Here is a 23182-nt window from a genome sequence, read left to right on the forward strand (position 1 = left end):
AGTTAGCATAGAAGTTAGCACACAGGCGAGCGGTAGGCACACAGGGATGCGGTGTTGTAACTCCGTATTTGTCAAGAGTAGAAATAAAGGTTGATTTGTGTTTATTTGGGGGAGATTAAAGCAGTATTATCTTTTGAAAGCCATAGGGACGTGCCTATACGAATGTTACCCAATCAAGATGGCTAGAATTGTATCTCTCTGAGTTTCTAAAACTTGACATCCTCCGTGAATCTTTCAACCTGCGTCCCACTTGCCTGCATCATGTGGTTTTGATTCCTTTTTAACCACTGGAATGTTTCAGTGCCATCACGTTCAATGATTTTGCACTTTGAGATCAGATTGCCATGTCTATTTGGTTAGTCTTTTTTTTCTTACCAGAGGCTTTTCCTAGTCTCACTGCTTGCTCTCAGCGTGACCGTGGAGAGCAGACCCCAAGAATGACACACAGTATGGATCACATATTGTCTAGCGTAAGCTCTTGCCAGAAAATATTGCATGCTTTTTCCTTGACTTGCTAAAATTGATTAGCAGAAAGGCATGGCTAACGATGTTGGCGGTGAAAATAAATAAATCAACAAAACAAAGATCGCTTGCTCTCTCTGTGCCTAGCCTCAAAGTGTTCACCATATGCTTAAGATTGCTAAATTTTTGTTATTTTATTAGCAGGATAAAAGGACTGAAGACTTTTTTTGTCATCTTGGTTTTCTTGACCTGGCTAATAAGCTGAAGTGTTGAGAAAATATACTTAGTTTTGAATTTATATAAGGAATCTTTTTCAATAAAACACACTCATGAATGTTTCATATTTTAAACACACCAGAGGTGTTGTATGATTATTTTTAAGGCCTTCACCAAGTTCGGATTTTTTTAAAGGCGTAATTCAAGACTGCTTTTGAAATTCTGTATTCTTGAAAATATTCTTGTTATGTATTAGATTTTTAAATATCAGCAAAAGGATTACCTCATCGAGAGTTATCAGTACCCTAGCCAACTTCCCAAACAGGTTTATTTTTTAGCATAACAGTGATTTTCTTTTTATTTTTAGACCATTCAAATGCATAGGTAAATTATGTTTTCTTCAAGTGTTTAAGGTAAACTCTTTTAAAGAAAATTTAATATGTTATAGTTGAATCTTTGATAACTTTAAGTCTTTATCATAGACTCTGTACATATGTTAAAATTAACTAGCTCTTTATCAGATGTGTGTGTCACCAGCTGAATGACAGAAGAAACATATTTATGGTCATGAATGATGTGCTTTGTAAAAAGATTTCAAGTTACTAGGAAGCATACTGTGTTTTTTAATCTTGTGTAATATTCTGTGATACTTTTATAGAACAATTCTGGCTTCGGGAAAGTCTAGAAGCAATATTTCTGCAAATAAAAGGTGTTTAAACTTTACCTGTTTCAGAGAAATGAGCTGTCCAACTTTTTGTGGTATGCCCACTCTTTGCAAGTAAAATCGAGTCCTGATCTCAATTGACACGATTGAATATTGGCCATATCTGCAAAACTGCCCCAAAGTCAGTGGGTTCTAGAACATGCTCAGATCGATGATTCCAAAGTGGATTTGGCTCTGTGCTTCAGGGGGGATGTGACAGAGGCCGCACAAGCGAGGCTTCCCCGCTGTGCAGCCTGGCCAGTGGCACAGAGTCAGAGCTTGGTTTAACTCTCTACTGTTGCCATCTTGAAATCTTTAATGATTATTGAACAAGGAACCCCACCTTTCCATGTGTCACTGGACCCACAAATGATATAGCTGGCTCTGGGCAACACAAATGGAGTTTCTCAAACGTGGGAGGACAGATCCACCAAAGGAAGTTTCAATTCATGGAGGACAGGACAGTGGACTCTGCTTTTTTTTTTTTTTAAGTTTATTTACTTTGAGAGAGACAGTTAGTGTGCACGCAGGGAAAGAGCAGAGAGCGGGGGGCGGGGGGAGAGAGAGAATCGCAAGCAGGCTCCACACTGTCAGCACAGAGCCCGATGCAGGCCTTGAACGCACAAACTGATATCATGACCTGAGCTGAAACCAAGAGTCGGATGCTTAACCGACTGAGCCACCCAGGCGCCCTAAGGACCATGGACTTTGATCAAGACCTAACCAGTCTCCCATACCTCAAGTTTTTCCTGCCTAACCTATACTTCTTTCTGATCCAGGTTTCCTGAAGCACTTTCTCTTCTCGTGATATAGGGGCTGACAGTCTGTGAAATGTCCAAAGACCAGGAGGTTAATAGTAAAGGAGAAAAAACAAAAGCAAAGGGCTTTTTGAGACCTGCTCCATCCTTAGATAATTGAGGAAACCATCTGTATTAGTTTGCTAGCATTGCCATAACAAAATACCACAGACTGGGTGGCTTAAGCAACAGAAACTTATTTTCTCACAGTTCTGGAGGCTGGAAGTCGAAGACCAAGGTGTGGGAGGCCTTGGTTTCTTCTGGAGCCCCTCTCCTTGGCTTTCAGATGGCCACCTTCTCCGTGTGTCCTCACGCGGCCTTTTCGCCGGGATGTGTGTCCCTGGCATCTCTTTTTATGAATACACCAGTCATATCAGATTAGGGCCCACCCTTATGACATCATGTAACCTTAATTACCTCTTTAAAGGCCTTCTCTCCAAATACAGTCACCCTGGGGATTAGGGCTTCAATGCATGAATTTTGAGGGGACACAATGGAGTCCCTAACACTATAGTTTCATCAAGAGGACAGCTCAAGATAATCGTGTTGTCCGAAGGCACATCATTTTGCCTCCCTCCTTGTTCCTTTCCTACAAAATGTGATGAGGCCAAGCGTTGCTATCCTGGGGAAACATCCATTTTAGTTCAACAACTATTTATGGAGCACCTACTATGTGCAAAGGGCATGCAAGAGCCTTTCAGACTTTGAAGAGTGCCTAGAAATTGGCCAGCCCGCTAACCCTGTCTGATCTGTGAGGAGCTGATGCCCAGAGGGTCAGCTGGTTCTCCAACTGCCCATTTCCCACAGATTTAGAAGACGAAGACATTTACCAGAGGCAGGGCCAGCCCCTCTCCACTCTCTCCACTTAAATATGCTCACACACACACCAGATCAGGGAACAGAGAGGCCACAGTGTGACCCCATGTGGCAAAAAGTAGTGGAAAGAACATGAACGGACACAGATTCTAAAGTTTACTATCTGTATGAGCTGGGAAAAGTCGCATCACCTCTCCTTGACTGTAAAATAATTCCCTTTGACGGCAAATACATCACATATGTGCTTTCTCTTCCTAAAATGTGCCCAGAGGAGACATTGTGAATTCATCAGAACGCTCTTCCGTCCAGGCAGAGCACTTGAGCCCTTAAAATCCTCTCAATGCAGCCAGCTCCTGTCAACACCGTTGAGTTGGTACTGGAATGTGAGACAGAAACCGATTGGCCATATCCAAACTATCCACAGTATCTGAAGCTCCTCTCACTTGTCTTTAAAAGATTCAAATATAAATCCCTATGGTCACTATCTGCGGGGTTCTGGGTTAGGAGAGAAGAAATGAATACTTAACACCTCATGCCACATGTACCAACACATGTTGGCCTTCTAAAAAGATTTTTAAATGCCTATTGTTCAGAACTAGCTTAGAGCTGATATGATCTCACATATAAGAAAGTCCTCAATTCCCCAAATTAATCCAATGCTGCTTGATATTAGTTGCCCGATATTTCCAAAACTTATTTTGAAAATATTTTTGAAGCTTTCAAATTGTTATTTAGAAAATATTTGTGATATTTTCAAATTTTATTTTAACAGAAAACAAAAGATCTTAGAGCAATTCATTCCTCAATATGGTCCACCACCCTGGTTCATTTAAGCCCTCATGACCTCTTATAGAAGCTGCTGGAAAAGCTGTAATAGCACCCTGAGCCCCTTCCCCTCCACCTCCGACTCTACCACATCCCACAGTCACTGTCTGTCGTCACATGGCTCAGATCTCAGCCTCCTGCTCAGATATCTTCAGTGGTTTTTAACACACACACACACACACACACACAAGCATGGAGGTGCACGCGCGTGCCCCCAGAAGCTCCAGCCTTCCACCCACCCACCTGATCTCCTTCCACCTCACCCATCACCAGCAGCTTCCCCTGGATTAGCCACCCTCCCAGGTCTGAATTTTTCTCCAATTCCCCATCTACCCTCTTGGGGTATATCTTCATTTCCTATCTCAACTGGCAAAAATTTCATCCATTCTTCAATTCCCATATTTTGTTTTCCCTTTTACTTTATCAAATTTTACCTTTTCTTTCCATGCAAACTCTCCTTGACTCTTCCACCCCTTGGACATAGTATCTCTACCACTTTTACTTTACTTTACGCCAAATAAGAAAACACTGATGTTGTACCAAGTCTGGGGCCAATGGAGGGAGAGTGGCCACATTCATAACTTTGCTATTTGCCCCATTTCTAACCAAGAAACCTATCTAATGCAACCATCGTTCATATTGGTCTAATTAACTCACCTTCCTCTGAGTTGTGTCGTCGATACTGAGGACTTTACCAGCACAGTACCGAGGGCCTTATAGGGGGCCCACTAAAAGAAGTAGAGAAAATGACTTTCAAATAGCAGACATTTCCTGTTGAGACCTAGGGAAGCCCCTGCTCCCTGATGTCCCAGAAAGCACCGCAGCGGGGGTGGGTGACAAAGGGAGCTGCAAACGTTGAGGTCTTTTGTGCTGAGCATTGCCTCACTTTTCTGCTAGCAAATGCAAGTGGTGGACAAAGGGATCTACCTTCTGTTTTGAACTTCTAGCCCCTACACCTGTGTGCCTCTCAGGACTCAGGAATTCAAAATCTGCGTCTTTCTATCCACCAGTCCTCTTCCCCATTACCCCACCTCCAGCCCATAGCACAGGTGACCCAGAGCCAGAGTAGAACCAACCCAATTACTAATAGGTTTCAGCACAAGAGGAGATGTCATTGCCACCCTAATATGAATCTGGCCACAAAAAGCCCCGTACAACTCAAGCCCAGGAACCGGAAGGGAAATTGGTATGTGATTTCCACAATGACCACTAGGTGTCACTCAGCTGCAACTAATGACCTCTTTACTTCCAGCCAAGATCCGCCCCTGGCAAAGCGACCACTTCATTGATTTCTAAAGTAGCGGCACTACCATTTTGACAAGAACACATCTCGAACAACTTGATCCGTGGCAGGCTCCCTCCTTCTACGGTACCTAGGATCTTAGCCATTCCAGAAGACTAAAGAATGGTTTTAGCTTTCTACTGATTTATATTGTTATTATAAGTTGGAACTGCATCAAACTTTGACATTTAAATACAAAAGTGAGCAGCAAATATTGATCTCCTTGCTTTCCAATGACTTTGTGCAATTAAACATGTCTTTCGGCCCCCTTTCGCCAAAGCTACAGAGGCCATCTCTGCTCAGCTGGCAAGTTTAAAAAGAATTGGATGCTTTTTAACAGCTTTTAAAATGCTGAGGTTGTACCAAGTCTGGGGCTAATGCAAGAAAGACGAGTGGCCACGTTCATAACCTTTCCTTTCGCCTCATTTCTTGAAGAGAAACATTCTTGTGTGTCTATTTCGAAAAAGCCCAATATCCAGAAAGGCTTTGCCTCTCCCTTCAAAGTGTGGGGCATTTAAGAAATTTAAGAGAAATCTCTAAATTGCCTAAACTGCACACATTGTTGAAAAGAAGGTAGACTGGGGAAGAGGGTACTCTTCACCTTTTGTATAAATGGCTCGCATGATGAATGCACACAGCCAAGGAGGAAAATAAATGTTTATCCAGAAGGCAGCACAGACACACACACTCCTCCCCACACCTCCCCCCCACCCCCGCCCGCAATAACTCCTGTGTCTTGGGCCATTGTGACCCTTTTTGGTTCAGCTGTGCAGGAGGGGTGACTGAGTGAGAAATGGAAATCAATTGCCCTGCTTCACACCTATGGAGTGCTCAAGGCAAGGTTCTAAAAATAACCACTTTGTGCTTCAGTCCATGAGTCATACTGTTATTTCAGTAGTTCCTTTGCCGCCTTCCGCCTCTCACCCAAAAGTTTTAGATGCCTTAGAAAACTCGGCTGCCCGTCAGAAGAGACCTCCGAGACTAATTTCAATCCACACACTTTATTTTCTCTTTACTTTTTTCTTAATATTCAATGATCAAGTATTCAAGATGTTGTAAACCAAGGTTTATTAGTACATTGACAATAGATTTCATTAAACACAAGGAAAGTATACATCTGTCAAATTACCCTAAGAGGTCTCCAAATAAATACTTATTTTAAAAATCGCAAAATCAAACTCCTTTAGGCAACAACTCAAAACAGGCTTTCGTCACCAACACACTTTCACACAAAACACACACACTGAACACATGCTCCATTAGGATCCTAATGCCAGTTTATTTGACACAGTATTACATCTCCTTGAACTAAAGAGTTAGAGGCCGACCTGCCTGTTTCGTGCTTCTAAATTAACACTTGGGGTTTGGGGTAGAGGTATGTATTTTAAGAAAAATGCCCACTATAAAGTTTTATCAATTATGCTTATTTTTCGTTTCTAGATACAAAGTTTAAACTCTTTTTTGTTCACCCCTTTGGTTTAATATGTCCCTGCAACTACTTTAGTTTTCAATATCTTCTCCTCTGATTTTAACAGGTAATAGAATTCAAGAAAAAGACAACACCTTCAAAACCCATTATTAAAAACACTTTACATGAGTGTCAGGTTTTTTTTGGAGAAGAAATAGGAAAAGATTATCGGAAATATTTTTGCCCTCTCTCTGAAATTACTTTTAGCATCTTATTATTCTTGCTAAAAGAAATATCAAAAGCGCTGAGTTTTCCGTAGAAAAGGTGTTCCCCATAACACTCTCCATTTTGCAGGGTAACGTTCACAGATTAACTGTAGTAATGAGTGTAACGAATGCTTGTGTTCTGGGAAGCTCTCTAGATTTCCAAAAGCAAAGCACATGCAGTCCCTTACCAGTGAAATACTGTAAATTCAGCGGCACATTTTGTGGTGAGCATGCATCAAATACTTTTAGCACCGAGGCGTTTTTTGTTGTTGTTTTTTTTTAATGTTGCAAAAGCAAATACCCAGGGAGGGTTTTCAACATACTCGACCCTTCGCAGGGCTGAGTAAAAACGAAGTGCTTAAAATAACCCGTTCAAACATACACAGATCTGATTCCAATGTAGCAGGAAGTCTGGGGCGGATACAGCCAGCAGCATCCTGGACGGTGAGAAAAGGAGAGAAAACAGAAAAGATAAAGTGCACAAGGCTGCTACCTTCGCGGCCAGCCATGGCACTCCCTCCCACGCCAGGAAAGTGGAAATACGAATACGTGTAAAGGCTACCTACTGGTCTGGGTAACAGAATTAGCCAACTGCCATCTAGGCAATTCTGGGATTATACAGTATTTTGGTATCTATCTGCTACTTAGAATACTCCATATGCACCTATATCAATACTTATATTCATGTTTCTGTGCCATTTAGGATGTTTTCAGTCCACACACACGGAAAGTATACTTGGCTCTCCCCGGCCCCCTGCCCCCCAACCCCGAGTCAGGCTCTCCTGCTGCTCCTGGGCACACCCGAGAATTTCCACAAATGCTTCGGGTCCATTCAAACCACACAGCTGCTCTCTGGTGCGCTTAGGTTGATGCCAAACAGGTTCCAAAAAGAAACTTTCTGGCTCCAAGCCCACCGAAGAATGCAAGCTGGAATTGCAGACTGAGGAAGAATTTTCCTGGTAGTTGGTGAAAAATGTACTTCCTCCTTCTCTGATTTCCAAGCGCATGCTCCCTGTTTGTTAGGGCAGCTACTAACAGGAACAATCCCGTCAGTTGTCTGGTGTATAACATGGAGCACTGTGTAACACTTCGTATGCGTTCACTGAAAACTTTTATTAGGAAACGCAAATCCCATATTCACTAAAAATTAATGGAAATGTTAACATTCTTAAAGAGAAGGAAGGAAAGAAAGAAAGAAAGAAAGAAAGAAAGAAAGAAAGAAAGAAAGAAAGAAAGAAAGAAAGAAAGAAAGAAAGAAAGAAAAAGAAAGAGCATACACTTAAAATTCCCCAAAGTTCAGATTCAAAAATTCTGAACCACATTTCCTCATGTTTCATTTCAGAAACTCTACTGGGACTCAATGCTAACATCAACATTGGATTTGTTCTATATTAAATATGAACCATAAATAAATAAGTGAGGTATGTTGTGACAATTTTGAGTATAACGCTTCGCTAAAAATCAATGTAAATTTACCTTGAAAATCTAAACAATAAATTTTGAGGTTTCCTACAGATTTTTGTTTTCTCTCCTACACAAAGAAATAATAACTTCCCTACTCTTCAGGAACAGTAACACATCAAAAAATGAAATGCTTTACCTCGCTAAATTAGAGCCGCACTTGTCTTTGTTAACCAACGCTATTGTGGGCATCATAAAACATAAGAAGCAGGTGGTGGAGACAGAAAGCTGCTTCTGAACCCTGACTTGGCCATTCTCTAGAATCCTAAACAAGTCTCTTTACCTCTCTGTGTCTCAGTTTTCATGATCTGTTTAAAAAGAAACAACAACAACACAGAATGAAAATAGTTATCTTGCAAAGTTATTAAGAGTATTAAAATAAATGATGTATATTAGGTGTCTGACAGAATTCTCTGAAATGGTCAACCCTCAAAAAAAGCTAATTTGTTTCTTCTGTGCTCTCCTTCCCACCCAACCTTCGTTCTGAATGACTTTTGACTATTTTCAAGAATTAAATCCACCTACAAAGGATAAGGATTTCATACTAATGGAGAGAACTGAAAAAAAAAATGTGCTCCAACCACCCACCCTCCCCCTGGGAGTTTCTAAATTAATAGGCTAGACTCATGGATATTACATTTGCATATTAAAGCCAAATAATACAGTAATCTACAGAGTTGATAAAAGAACAAGGTGACCTTTTTCCAAAACAGGCGATTAGAATCTAAGCTCATGGAAAGTGGGAATTAAACTTATAATAGAAGCCGTAACTATAAAGTAGCAAGCAGAGAAGAACCTCGTATCTACTATGAAATGGTGCCATTTATAAAATAGTCACTTTAGTTGATTATGCAATATTCCAAGGATGCTACCGGGACCCAAAGCATTTTGGGGACAATTCTTAATTGGTACATATTTCAAAATTTCAGTCTTCCATGATTTTCACTACTTACTCTACACTTACCAACAACACACTAATGATACACCTGCTATTTATAAGTATCACATACTTGAGGAAGTACAATATTAACATTGTGGTGTATAATTTGGGCCAATTTCTTTGAATTCTGGCCTAGTCAACCTAACAATTTCACTGAGTGGCAGATGGTAATTGGCTAAAATTGTGCCCAATAGAGAAGTGGCACCTGGTCGAGGTTGCTGAACTGGATGACTGTTCAAGGTAGAAAAAGAGGGCTCTCGAGTCGTACCCAAAGAGTCTATCACTTGTCACCTGGGAGTTCTGAGAGCAGCTCCTTTTCAAAATATACTACCAAGAAGAAACAGATTCTAAGAGTGTGGGATCATACAATCTTGGCTTTAAGGAAAAAGAAAAAAAAAAGTGCTACTCCCATCCAAATTCTCTCCATGTAGTTCCTTAGCAATTAGAGGAAAATTAAGAAAACACCGCCTCTCCCCAACCTGTGTATCTTTAGCTCCAACACAAAAGGAAACTTTCCCTTCTAAAGAAGCAAAGATCTCCCACAGAGAGTAAACGGGAGCCCCGAAGCACCAGAGCGGACACTCAGTTAATCAGCAACATTCTCTGAAGACGTTCGATACACGCTATACTGACCGAAGGTTGACAAACAACAGTGCAATTCCAGGCAACTTAGGACTTAGGACTCAGCCAACGAGACTGCTCAAAGGGAAGTCCTTGTCACCCGAGACCACCGGCTCCCCCCCTTGTACACATTATTCAGTCTAAGAGTGATAACTCTGTCCACAAACTGCGTGCAACCAAGAGAGCCACCTGACAACGCCGTTCTTAGGTAGAGGGGAAAACAATCTTGGCCCCAGGAACGTTCGCACAACTCCACCAGTGCAGCCAAGGATGAAGGGCAAAAGCCTGAATCATGGGACAATTCTGTCAATCACTTGCCCTCCGTGGAAGAGTGTAAGCCAGCCAAGGGAATCATTTCCCAACTCAGCCCCTACATAAGCATAGGCTCCTTGGCAGAAACTGCTCACAATTATGTTGGTATTTGGACCACAGTCCCTCCTAAATCTGGATTGTCAGGATTCTTTTTCTGAGCCGCCAGATCCCAAGAGTTAACTTGCTATCAGCCCGTAGTGCTGGCAGGAAGCAGCTACCTTAAGAACCATGTAGAAAGCATTCTGTGTGGTGCCTAAGTCAAAGTGATGTGCTGAGAGGAACTGAAAAAGATGATGGGTAAGAATCCAAAGTGCATTTAGGAACAGAAAAATCCTCTCTCAGAATTGCTTCAGGAAGACTACAGGAATCAAAGGGAGGCGTAAAATCATTCGAACTCTGATAAAGTAGAATTCAGGATGACAGACAAGCTGATTTTAAGTAACTTGCGATCATTATTTAGGATCATACTCTGGGCCCAGGTCACCGATCGCCCTCCTCCTGTATTCAAAGTGATTTTATATCACAGGTGTAGCTTTCCTGATTTAACTACTCAGTTTCAGGGGGCAACCATAGCAATTTTCTGTGCATAAAAAAGAAAACAGGGCAGACTTGCTGGGCTTCTGGACGTATAACTAAAACGATCAGATGGGACTCAACTGTACCTTTGTGGAATTTCTTTTCCCACCTATTTTGAGTGTCAAGGTTACAGTTCTTAACTACCCTTGTGTGGGCCCGTAAGAGCCGAAAGGATTTCTGTAGCATTTTTCTTTGGAGGAGAAAGCCATCAGTTTCTCTCCTTACGATACGTCTCGAGTTCATCTCTAGCCACATTGTTTAGCACACTAGTTTTAAAGCCCCTGGCAAAAAGAATACTGGAGTTTCTATTCAAGCTCTCAGATTTATGATCCAGCAGACTCTTTACCTTATAATGGGGCAGAGAACGTGTCTTATGGAAGAAAGTAGCAGTTCCTTTTATCACACTATGCGTATGATTCCTTTGAAGCATTTGAAAAATTCTACCTGATTTATAACTCTGCTATGGCTTAAAATGCTATTAACAGTACTTTAGGGAAAGTTTCTTGTCCTCTTTTCAAAAACGTACCTGCTTCTAGTCTCTGAAAGCAAAAGTAACATGCTGCACTTACATTTTCCCCATCAAAATTGCATAGTTGAGGCAAATTCATTTGTGCTTTGTAGCGGGACTCACAGTAGGTGTTCATATCTAAAAACCTTGATTTGTAAATGCAAAGTCATGGTCAAGCTCACCTCGGTTTGGAGTGTATGCTAATGATATGCTCCGCCATTACACTTCCCGTGATTTTGTTATAACCAGGCACCTCTCAGCCTTATACCACACCGGAACATGAGCATTAAATTAACATAGCAGAAATGGTAACAACTCTATCTAAACTCCTCCTTCTTGGAGAGAAGGGGGGGGAGAAGGCTGTCAGTCTTGTTGAGGTATCCAGCCCTCAATCAACAGTGGCTGTGTATACTGAGTTTCGTTGGTCTGAGGATCATGTCTTTAGAGGTTAAAAAAAGAAAGAAAGAAAAGAAGGCACGGGTGTTTCTCAAGTTGCCATATTCGACTCAACCAACAAAACTAAAGTCTTCCGTTTTCAAGCTTCAGGAGGGAGGCTCTGTGGCAGTTGGGCTTTCTTCGAGCCCCGGGGCCGGGGCCGGGCTTATTGCTTCGGGGAAGGGCCCCGGGTAGGTCTGTGCTGTGCAGTGGACGCCTTTCCGCAGGCCAGTCTCTTCGCAGAAGCCCCCCTGGCTGCCGAGAGCTGGGCAGGATCTAGTCCGGGCCTCCTTGTGGGCATGGTCCGAGTGGCCCACCATCTCGCTCACGGTGCTCAGAGGGAACTCTCTCCACCTCTGCCTCTGCAGCTCGTCCTCCTTGTATTTAATGGAGTACCAGGCCAGAAAAATGAAAATAAAGCCAACAAATTTGAGGCCGGCGGCCAAACCGAAATAGACGAAACGGAACGAGGTCACATTGTACTCCCAGCAAGAGCCTTGTACCCCACATTCCTGTTGCCAGAGCATGCAGGTGGTGTCAATGACTGCTCCAAAGTAAATTGGAGTAGGAATGTATGCTAGAGTTGTAGAGAAAAAGAAAAAGAACATTTAGCCTGTCTTGCAAGAGACCACCGATTTGTAAATTAGCAACGTGCTTCTCTGCTCTAAAACCAGTGGAGCGGGGCGGTTTTCTTGTGTCTCTTGACTGTTTCAAATACGTCACATCTTACCATAATATGTTTATTATAGAAATGTTCACCAAGTCACAAATACTTTAAATCTTCCAGTTTGCAACTCAGTCAGAGCCTTACTGATCTTTAAGACCGTAAAAATGTCTATTGCTAAAAGTTCGGTTACAGAATCCTCTTAAACTTAACAATCAGATTGTCATTAAAGAAATTTAATGTTCTATTTATTTTTGAGACAGAGACAGATGAGACAGAAAGAGACAGGGGAAAGGGCAGAGAGAGAAGGAGACACAGAATCTGAGGCGGGCTCCGGGCTCTGAGCTGTCAGAACAGAGCCCGACACGGGGCTCGAACCCACGAACCGTGAGATCGTGACCTGAGCCGACGTCGGACACCTAACCGACTGAGCCATCCAGGCATCCTTCAGATTCTGTCATTAAATACTCAAGAGGCCATACTAAAACCCTTTATTAGCCACTAAAATTCAGTACACTTAGTTTTTATGGGTTGGGCTGTCATCCTCGGGTGCAGGGAAAGGGGAAAACAGTGTCCCCAGAAGTCAAAAACCACATCAAATGGCAAACTGTATAAAGGCACTTGGGGTATAGAAATAATTAAGGCATAAAATTAATCTCTGAAGCTTGTGAAACATCTATCATGAGTACAGCTTCATTGTTTGGGCCAGGAGATAGACATTTCTTTACCACCATGAGAGAGAAAGTCTACCCAGGGACACTTCCTTCACCACACGGTCTCCAAATGTTCACCTTGTAATTATCTACCCTCCTTTAAATTCCTTATTCAGAGCCACCATATTCACACTGAATTTTGTATACGTCTCCATTTTACCAACTTTGATGCAGCATTTAAACTGTTTGCAGAATTGTCATCCATAAGCTCCTCGATGGCAGAGGGCATGCCTTTTATTCCTTGTATCCCAAGGACTTATCAGGGCAGCCCGTGGATCCTCAATATGAGTTTATAAAAGGAAGTGATAGGAAGGAACAAGGGAGAAAGGGAAGAAGAAAAGAGAGAAGAAGGAAGGGAAGATGGTGAGCTAACAGCCCAGGAGGCTGCACGTGATGTATCTTTAAATATGTTGTATTCATTTAAAATGAGGTCTGATCGCTACAATTAAAATTTAACATTATTAAAATACCTAAAACTCTCTTTTTGCTTTGAAATTGGGGGAAATGGAAATTGGTTGTTGGCCCAACTATAGTTTTTCATAATCAGCAGAACTTAAGTGATGGTTAAATTATAAATTCAGTTCCAAATGCCTTCCACTTGCTACTGACGCTGTGACATCCCTCTGGCGGAGCAAAAAGGAGGAACTTTTTTTTTTCTTTTCCTATTTAACTGACTGTTTGCTCAACAAATTTCCTTCTTTGAAAACAATTTTATCGTTGCCCACAAGAAGTATAAGGCAAACTTCTTGACTACATCCAAGGATGTCAGAATTTCCTTTAACCAGTTGGTTTTGAAAAACGGGACCTTCAAAGTTTTATTGGTACCAAAATGCAAGCTACCCATTCAATGCAACTAGAGGCCTTTGAGGGTCACTGGAGAGTCCTTACCCTCAGACGTGGCTGTCAACCACAACATAATGACAAATCGAGAGTTCCGGAAACTAATGTTTCAAAGGGTCAGGGGATACCATTTTATCCTTCAAGATGGAAATTAAACATTTAAATTTTTAAAAAAACTTTTTTTTTCTTTTTTTTTTTTTTTTGGTCCTGTGAACAATGATACTGATTACTGGGGGAAGTAACAGCTGAAGAAAATGACAGACTGCCACTTACAAAAGAAAAAAATATGCTTGATAATGAGGAAGTCAATTAAAAATACATTCCTTTTGATCCAGGGAGTGGGCTACTTCACACAGTATTTCCCATGCATCGTCCCACAACACCACAGAGCGATATGGTGTTTGTCAAAATCAGGACGATATTCTTCGGGCGCCAGCGGACTCTGTGACATATGGACAGTGCTAACAAGCTTCTCTTCAATTTGGGAATCTCTCTTTGTTCTTTTCAGAATTTTTCATTTCTTTTCCTCAGAAAACTTGACAGGTATACTTTTTGCCCAGTCCAATAAAACTATTGTCAAAAAGTAAGGAATTAAAATGTTCACGAATAATATGAGTGCCATCACTTTCCTGTTAAAAAGGCATAAAGGGACAAGAACGCCAAGACCATGAGTCCATCGCAACTGCTTGGTTCAATATTTCTTACTGTTCAAAATTTTCTGGGGAATTTAGTCCGAGTTTATTATGCTCATTGTGAAAAAGAAACTGTTCTAAAGTCAGTTTTGTTCTGTTTCATCAAACGACAGAACTGAGTAGCTTCTAGTTCAAATCAGAGAGTAAAGACGACGTGCCCTGTAAAATCCTAGCTACCACTAATGGTAACAAATGACTGACTTGCGATTTTTAAAGGACAGTGAGAATTTGCCATCTGTAAAGAGGAACTAAGAAGCACGTGCGGAAATTCAGGAACATACCAAGTGTTCGCAATAGAACAAACTGCATCCCCAGCGCGAAAGGTCTCTCCTCATCTTCTACCGACCTATGGTGAAGGGAAAGAAAGAAATGTTTTAAAACACTGGCCTCAAGAAAACAAACATCACATCAAGCCCGCTTAGAGCAGAGCTGGGGACCAAAGAGCTGCTGTGCCAAAATATTAATTTACTAGGTTTTTGGTTTGTTTTTTTTTTTTTTGAGACAAAGAGAGAGTGCGAGCAGGCTGGGGAGAGAGGCAGAGGGAAAGGGAGAAAGAGAATCCTAAGTAGGCTCCACGCTCAGCATGGGGCCCAACCCGGGGCTCAATCCCACAACCCTGGGATCACGACCTGAGCCAATATCAAGAGTCGGACGCTTAACCCACGGAGCCACCCAGGCACTCCTATTTACTAGGATTTATTAACAACAGCCAAACAAGACTGCCGATACAGCTAAATCTGTGAATAAGTTCTCCCCAGCGAAGACCCCGAAGAAACTCTGATGACCTCTGTTTCTGTGTAAATACTGGTAGAGGGCCGAAGGGTCATGGTTAAGGTACAGAAGTAGCTCTGAGCTTCCAAAATCGGTTCTGTGAAAAAACATATATAGTGTTTTATCCTATCTACTGCATTCCTTTTTTCTATTTGCTTACACTTTCCAGAGGGTAGGTGTGTAGACCGAAAGTTACTCCCATATTTTCTCAAGGAAAAGTATACAGGAAAAAAGTTAAAGAAAGAAATAGAGTAAAAAAAAAAAAAAAGGTATTAAAAAAGCAAATCAAATGTTAGAAAAAGAATGAATCCCTCCCACCACATTATTTTTTTTTCTTCCTTTCCTGAAATGTATGCTTCGAGTAATTCCCACATGGCAGGAAGATTGGAATCTATTGATTTCTAATTAGAAAAGATTAAAGGGCTCCTTTTCTGATGTGTTGGGTTAAAAGCCAGCTGGTGATCTGCCTCGTTTGAGCAATATAACATGGGCAGCCCATTTCTGGGTTATTTAACATCTCTTGCAGGACTAAAGTCCAAAGAATTAGATTATTAATGTTTCATTTTGTTTTAAATGCTGAAGCACCTCATCCTTTCTGTCCCATACGCATCGACTTCTAGGTATAGCATGTCAAATTCCCAAGGACCAGTACACTTGCCATCTTTTCCCCATCTTCCTTATCGTTCCCTAGCCACTTCCCCAAAGAGGCACGCACTGCTGTTACCCCATAAGTATCTGCTGATGGAGGCAGTGAGTGAATAAACCAATGGGCCTTCCCACTGGGTGCCGTTATCTTACTGTTGAGGAATGAATTGGCTGGGAAATGTCTAACTCAGCATCCCATAGAAGAGAAGCCAAAATATGCAGAATAAGCAGCAAACAGCCCAAGGGAATGCTGTCCCAGCAGGTGTGGCCACCAGGTGCCCAGCAGTGTGGGGTACTGAGGAGCCAGGGAGGAGGTGAAGGAAAAATGAGACGGGATTCCCTCTCCTCCTCACTCCTTCACTGCACTGCCTCCCCCACCCCATCCTCCTAAAGCTGCTGGGCTGTGCTCCTTCCCCATACCGTCCCCATCCTTGTCTGCCTGCTGCAGCCTTTACTGCAAGTGCCAACACCCTGATCTGAATGTGTCCGCGTCAACATTTTGAATAGGACTTCCATTAAAGTAACGTCCGTGTTCCCTTACAAACAAAAAAAGCACAAACAGGGTATATAATAAAGCGCAGCATGAACAACTGAGAAGAGACATCTCCCAGTCTGTCCTCAACTCCCAAACTGTATATGCTAGTAAAACTCATGAAATCAGCATTTTGAACTGCAGGCCCAGCATGAACTGTCACTGACCGCGGAGGTACTAACTATCTACAAGTTTGGAGATAATATTCTTTGCCGTAGGCGAGATTTAGCAACTTCACCAAACGACTTCCTGCCCCCGCTGGAGTCAGGCTTCTTGTGGCTAACATGGTGACAGCTTTCAGCTCCTGAAACTTGAACCTTATCGGGCACAGACTATAGGAAGAAAAGACACTCACAAGAAGTTTCACCAAACTACAGGAATAAAGAACGTACTGGGGTACGAAATGTTGCAACCTTCCTCTCCCTTCCTGAGCTGGGTAAACACTTCTCTTAAGTTCAACAAGCAAACGTCTGAATGCTTTCCTGCACAATCTACCTTTGCTTTCCGCTCCGCTTTACCACACCAGTCCAGTCTGGAACGTGTATTCTGGCAAATTCTGAGCATACAACCCACCTGGGAGCCAAGTGCGGTTCTCACCTGAGTGTTACTATGATGGCTGATGGCTGGGCACATGCTGTGATGAAGGTGACTATGAAAAGGAAAATTAAGAACGGGATAAGGGTATTGCAGGCCCGTTTACACTTCCCGGACACAGCATAGCCGTTCTCGTTGAGATAGGTTTTGACAATAACGACGCGAAGCTGACTGCGCTGGCCCACTGTGGGCGGGGTGATCACCTGCCGGCTTTGGACACACGTGCATTCTGTGTAATTCCTTATCTGAGGGATAACAAAGATCGACTGTAAGCCAACAAAAGCATAGGAAAATCAAGACAAGGTTAAAAGCTCTAAAATAACTCTCGTATTTAAATATGCATCATATTTAATTGAAAATACATCCTCATTGGGGCACCTGGGTGGCTCAGTCGGTTGAGCATCTGACTTTGGCTCAGGTCATGATCTTATGGTTCATGGGTTCAAGCCCTGCATCGGGGTCTGTGCTGACAGCTCAGAGCCTGGAGCCAGCTTCGGATTCTGTCTCTGCCCCTCCCCTGCTTGCGCTCTGTCTCTCAAAAATAAGTAAACGTTAAAAAAAAGTAAAAAAAAAAAAAATTGGAAGAAGAAGAAGAAGAAGAAGAAGAAGAAGAAGAAGAAGAAGAAGAAAGAAAATGCATCCTCATTGCTAACAGTAAATATCCAAAGCGTGCATCTAACATTGTCTGCTGGTCAAACTGTTTTAACCTAAACCTTTATTAGGAGATTTCGACACTCAGTTCTATAGCATTCACATTCCATATGCTCATTTTTGGTAACAATTATATGCTACTTCAACTACTGTTTAATTCGTGGACTCCCTGATTGGAGAAGCCCCCCGAACACAGGAACCAAGCCTTATGTTTATTTATGCCCACCAGAGCACCTAGCATAAGCCAGAACACTGCGTAGGACCCAAAGTAAATACTTGTTACATAAAGGCACAGATTTCATGATGCGACAGTGATGACTTCAGGGCCAGGAGCAGTGAACATACCACCGGCTGTTTCGTTTGAAACCAGCTAATTCAAGGAACTAAAAAGCCATTTCAAGTAGGGGCAACTGAGTGGCTCAGTCGGTTAAGCATCCGACTTCGGCTCAGGTCATGATCTCACGGTTCGTGAGTTCAAGTCCCGCACCCTGCATCGGGCTCTGTGCTGACAGCTGAGTCTGGAGCCTGCTTCAGATTCTGTGTCTCCCTCTCTCCCTACCCCTCCCCTGCTCACATTCTGTCTGTCTTTCTCAAAAACAAATCAATATTAAAAAAAATTCTTTTAAACCCATTTCAAATAAGAACAGCCAATTAATCTTTCTGCCTATTATGTTGTTTTCACCGTGCAACATAAGCTGAACTCACTGCCATTGTCACCTCTCAGCCACTTAGAAAAGCAGTAGCAACAAATATGAGGACGGGGCACCGTTTGGCCCTCTGTGCTCTGGGGACTGCTGGCCTCTTTTTAGGAATGAGGACTGTGCATTAGAAGACTCACTCGCTCACTCCCAGGACTTAGCCACCGAGAACACTTCTCATTGTCTCTTTCAACTTGGTTACACACTGGAGCTCACCAATTATATACTGGGGAGCCAGCCACAGGATTTCTCAATTTATCACTATAGCTTAAAACTCCGAAATCAAATCTGATGATCCCAAAACATACAGTCAATAGTATAATCCCTTAACACCTACACAGTACAGGCAAATGCACCTTAACCTTTTTGATTAAAGCAGCCTCCTACAATCCGTTCTTAAGCAAAGAATGAAACCAGGCTCAGTAAGGAACTGAGTAGAATATGAAAACCTCCCACAGTATTACAGCCTATTTATAATTCACGGGGAAGGGAATTCTCAAAATAGCCTATTCTTGAACTGACAGAAATATCTTTACTCTGAATGTTAAAAAAAAAAAAAAGTTTGAACTGATAGTCTATGAAAAATCCATCACGCATCTTCACAGACTCTGATCAGGGAAGGTGCTCTCCTATCCTCTTCTATGGGCACAAAATGTGGTCATCTTGACCTTCAAATGCATCACAAGGGCCCTGGCTGAGTAATAAATGGGAAGCCCAGCATTCATCCTTATCATGTTTCACTGAGTTGGCACAGAATGTAAAGTGGGAGAGGGCTGATATGAAACCAAGTCACTACACCCACATGTTCCAATCGTCCTTGGGAAAAAAAAAATGATAGCATTGCATAATTTTCATTCCTCTGGGTTTTTGTCAGGAAGTATTTTGGAGGTTATTTGAAGTTTCTTGAAAAGAGGGACTAAAGCCACGTGTTAGCATATGAGTCCTAACACGTCCCTGTCACAGGATGTTGGATTAACAGTACAGGAACTTGGGAAATATACTCACCCCAGTGCTAAGATTACCGCTGTTAACACAGCCAGCCAGACAAGGGTTAAAGTATGTAATTCCATCTGATCCACAGACTGGCTCATACTCGTGTATTTTACAACCACAATTAACATTGCAGCTTCCTGTCAGGTTCCTGTGAGGCATGGTGAGAGAAGGTCTAGAGAGAAAAAAGCAGGTCGTGAGCAACATTTACTAAAATGTTGTAAAGAAAAAGTTCTCAACGTTCAGTAATTTGTCCATTTTAGAGAAGCTAGTTCCCATAAATCAAAGTTATAATACCGGAAATAGCCACCCTCGGTAATTATTATGACTTTGAAACAAAGCATGAAGAAAAATGTTTCAATCTTCTGGGGCTGTAAATTCATTATCTTTGCATCAAATGATCTATCTTGCCTCAATTCTACCTTCCATCTTGGATCTTGGTGCTACAGATCTGGGCTCAGCAGTTCTAACCCTTGTTTCACTACTCGCTTACTGTAGACACGAAGCTCTACGTTGTAACAAATCCAGACCTCAATTTCTTTAACTCTGTGCCAGATCAACAACATCACTAGGAGGGCGCAAACATAAAATGCATCCATCGGGGTTGTCGACGCAGATTGCTTTGACCAAAAACTTTAATTGTTCTGGAATAAATTATCTAAGAAAGACATGGGACTCTAGAAAATGAATCGGAAGTGATTTCCAAAGAAGATCAGGAATCCTATCACTAGTTTGATTCACACAGCCAGAGAAGAACGATTCAGTCCTTCCTTCAGGATGCCCAGATGTGGATTCACGGTCAACGTGGTGGGTTTTGTTTTCTCGTAGACTATGACGTCTGATGCAAAGAAACGATACAATATGAAAAGCTCTGATACAATCAATTCAGGCAACAAATATAAAAAGGAAAAAAAAAGGCAAGTCAGGATATAGGGTTGGGGAGAGAAGTAGAAAGAAATGCTTTGGAAGAGCAGAGGCAGGTACCCAGGAGGGGCTCATGGAAGAATGAAAGGGGCTCTGTAGTGCTTATACTCAACAACCTCTTTCCTTGGCTTCTCTGAGACCAATTTTTTTTAATATTTATTTATTTATTTATTTATTTATTTATTTATTTATTTTGAAGGGGGAGGGGCAGAGAGAGAGGGAGAGAGAGAATCCCATGCAGGGCTCTATCCCATGACCCAAAATCACGACATGAACCAATATCAAGAGTCAGATGCTTAACCGACTAAGCCACCCTGGTGCCCCGTGACCACCATTTTCTGTTACTGATGAAATACTGTTCCTAAAGCCACATAAGTTAGAAATAGCAGATCCAGGGGCGCCTGGGTGGCTCAGTTGGTTAAGCGTCCGACTTTGACTCAGGTCATGATCTCACAGTTTGTGAGTTCGAGCCCCGCCTCGGAGTCTGTGCCGATAGCTCAGAGCCTGGAGCCTGCTTTGGATTATCTCCCTCTCTTTCTGCCCCTCCCCTGCTTGTACTCTGTCTCTCTCTGTCTGTCTCTCTCTCCCTCAGAAATAAAATAAACATTAAAAAATTAAAAAAAAAAGAAATAGCAGATCTATATCATTCATCCATCCATCTATTCATCATCCATCCATTCAACAAATATTTTGGAATGTCTGCTTAATGCTAGAACTTACCTTTAATGCCTATGTTGACTACCCACCCCTCCAGTAGCATAGCCCACGCCAACTATATGTGTTAATCTATAGACATAAGGCATTATTTGTTCAAAGGGCTCTTTCCTGTGTCCTCTTTCACACTTTGGTAACTGAGTCCTCAAATTTTAAAGGAAGGAACAAATTCATGGCAGTATTTAAACCTTATCAAGAAACTCTTCTAAAGAGGCAAATGTAAAATAAACTCTGTTCTTCATTTATGTCATTCCACAGAAGAAATTTGGTCACAAGACTCTGACAATTATGTCCACAAACTCACGGATTCCTATCATTTTGTTGTATATTTCAGGAAATGCAGTCCTAGGCCAGTAATGCTCCTGAGGGGCAATTTTGTTTCCTAGGCAACAGTTTTGTTTGTCATAACTACAGGAGTGCTACTGGTATCTAGTGGGCAGAGGCCATGGAAGCTTCTAAACATCCTACAATACACAGAACAACACCCCCTCCACACACACACACACACACACACATACACACACACACACACAGAGTAACAAATTAACCTGCCCAAGTCTTAGTAGTCCTGAGGGTGACGGTGAGAAAGCCCATTCTAGACCTCTTACTACATTCCACAGACAATGACATAGATGTCCAGGGAGGTCAAATGATTCACTATAATGCTAATTAGTGCCATTTAACTGGTACATCTGAAAACCGCTCTGTACCTTGCCACTGTCTTCACTAGTTCCTCAAGAGCGACATTTCAAGCCATGACCCGATAAAAGGGTTTTTATATGTTTGCATGCTTAAGTCACTAAAAACAACAGCCTTCAAATCCATACAATATAAGTACTACTATTGTTATTTAGAAGTTACAAAGAATTTCTTATGAAGATCACGATTCATATTCATTTATGACCACCACAGATTCCAAACACCTCTCTTTTACGGGTACGTCCACTCAAGAGAAAGGAAGCTAGGGGTGCCCGGGTGGCTCAGTCAGTTAAGCATCCAACTGTTGATTTCGGCTCAGGTCACGATCTCACGGTTTGTGAGCTCCAGTTCTGCATCAGGCTCCGTGCTGGGTGTGGAACCTGCTTAAGATTCTCTCTCTCCCTCTCCCTCTGTACCCTCCTCTCACCCGAGAACTAAAAGAGAGAAAAATGAATCTAGAGAGAATATAAACAGATGCTTAAAACCCCCTGATGACAGGAAGCACAAGCTTTCCTGAGTTCCAGAAACAGAGGCACATTCCTAGGTCACCACTGGGTATGTTTGCTTTTCTCATGAGAACACGGTGTGTGAGACAAAGAAATGATACAATAAAGCTCTCAGAAAATCAAGACAGGCAACAAAAATAAATAGCAGTGAAAAGAAGTGGGTATTCACAAAAAAGTCATTGGGGAAAAGGCGACAGTGGCACAAAAAAGGGAAAGATACCAACATGGTTAATGCTTTACACTGCGCTCATTTTAAAAAATAAAATAAAATAAATTTTAGGAATAATAATGTCTTGCTTGACTCTCACTCACTTTTCAGAAAACAGGCTGGATTGTAATAATGGCATAAGCGTGTAAGCCTGAATAGTACTAAGCACCACTCACCGGCCTGCAGTGAGCCCATCGTGGGAGTACTAAACATACAGGCTACAGTGTACCACGTCCACATTGTGCGAAGGGACTGTGCGTCCCCTTCCAATGAACTAAAGCATTTCTGACAAGTTAGCTTTGCAGATCAGGCTCATGCTAGCTCGAATCAATGTAAGTGTTAATTCCAAGTGAAGAAAAAGGCCTCACTAACAAACGGACTAACAAATAACCGTTTGGTCCAAGTTGCAAGCCTGAGAGTCACACATGATATCTTATTACAAAAATGGCAGAGGGGCGCCTGGGTGGCTCAGTCGGTTAAGCGTCCGACTTCAGCTCAGGTCACGATCTCACGGTCCGTGAGTTCGAGCCCCGCATCGGGCTCTGTGCTGATGGCTCAGAGCCTGGAGCCTGCTTCCAATTCTGTGTCTCCCTCTCTCTCTGACCCTCCCCCGTTCATGCTCTCTGTCTCAAAAGTAAAGTAAACGTTAAAAAAAAATTTTTTTTAATAAAATAAAGTAAAAAAATAAAAATGGCAGAATTCTAGAACTAGAG

The 23182-nt window shown here is 42.1% G+C and overlaps 1 protein-coding gene across 13 annotated transcripts in view; it reads right to left on the bottom strand.

Annotated features, from left to right (window-relative positions):
• Positions 1-6152: 6152 nt before the first annotated feature.
• The window catches only part of SLCO5A1 (solute carrier organic anion transporter family member 5A1), a 307828-nt gene continuing 290798 nt past the window's right edge, over positions 6153-23182 (bottom strand). For 8 of the 13 annotated variants that reach the window (XM_045049920.1, XM_045049919.1, XM_023248212.2 and 5 more), the window contains 4 exons: positions 19434-19593; positions 17083-17324; positions 14819-14883; positions 6153-12205 (listed from right to left, as the gene is read on the bottom strand). In XM_045049920.1, coding sequence (XP_044905855.1) covers positions 11736-12205; positions 14819-14883; positions 17083-17324; positions 19434-19593 — 937 coding nt within the window. In that variant the 3' untranslated portion in view covers positions 6153-11735. The remainder of the gene's footprint in view (positions 12206-14818; positions 14884-17082; positions 17325-19433; positions 19594-23182) is intronic. The other 5 variants (XR_002151807.3, XR_002739418.2, XR_002739419.2 and 2 more) reach the window with 5 other exon arrangements.

This window comes from Felis catus, chromosome F2 (assembly GCF_018350175.1).
Source record: "Felis catus isolate Fca126 chromosome F2, F.catus_Fca126_mat1.0, whole genome shotgun sequence".
Taxonomy (NCBI): domain Eukaryota; kingdom Metazoa; phylum Chordata; class Mammalia; order Carnivora; family Felidae; genus Felis; species Felis catus.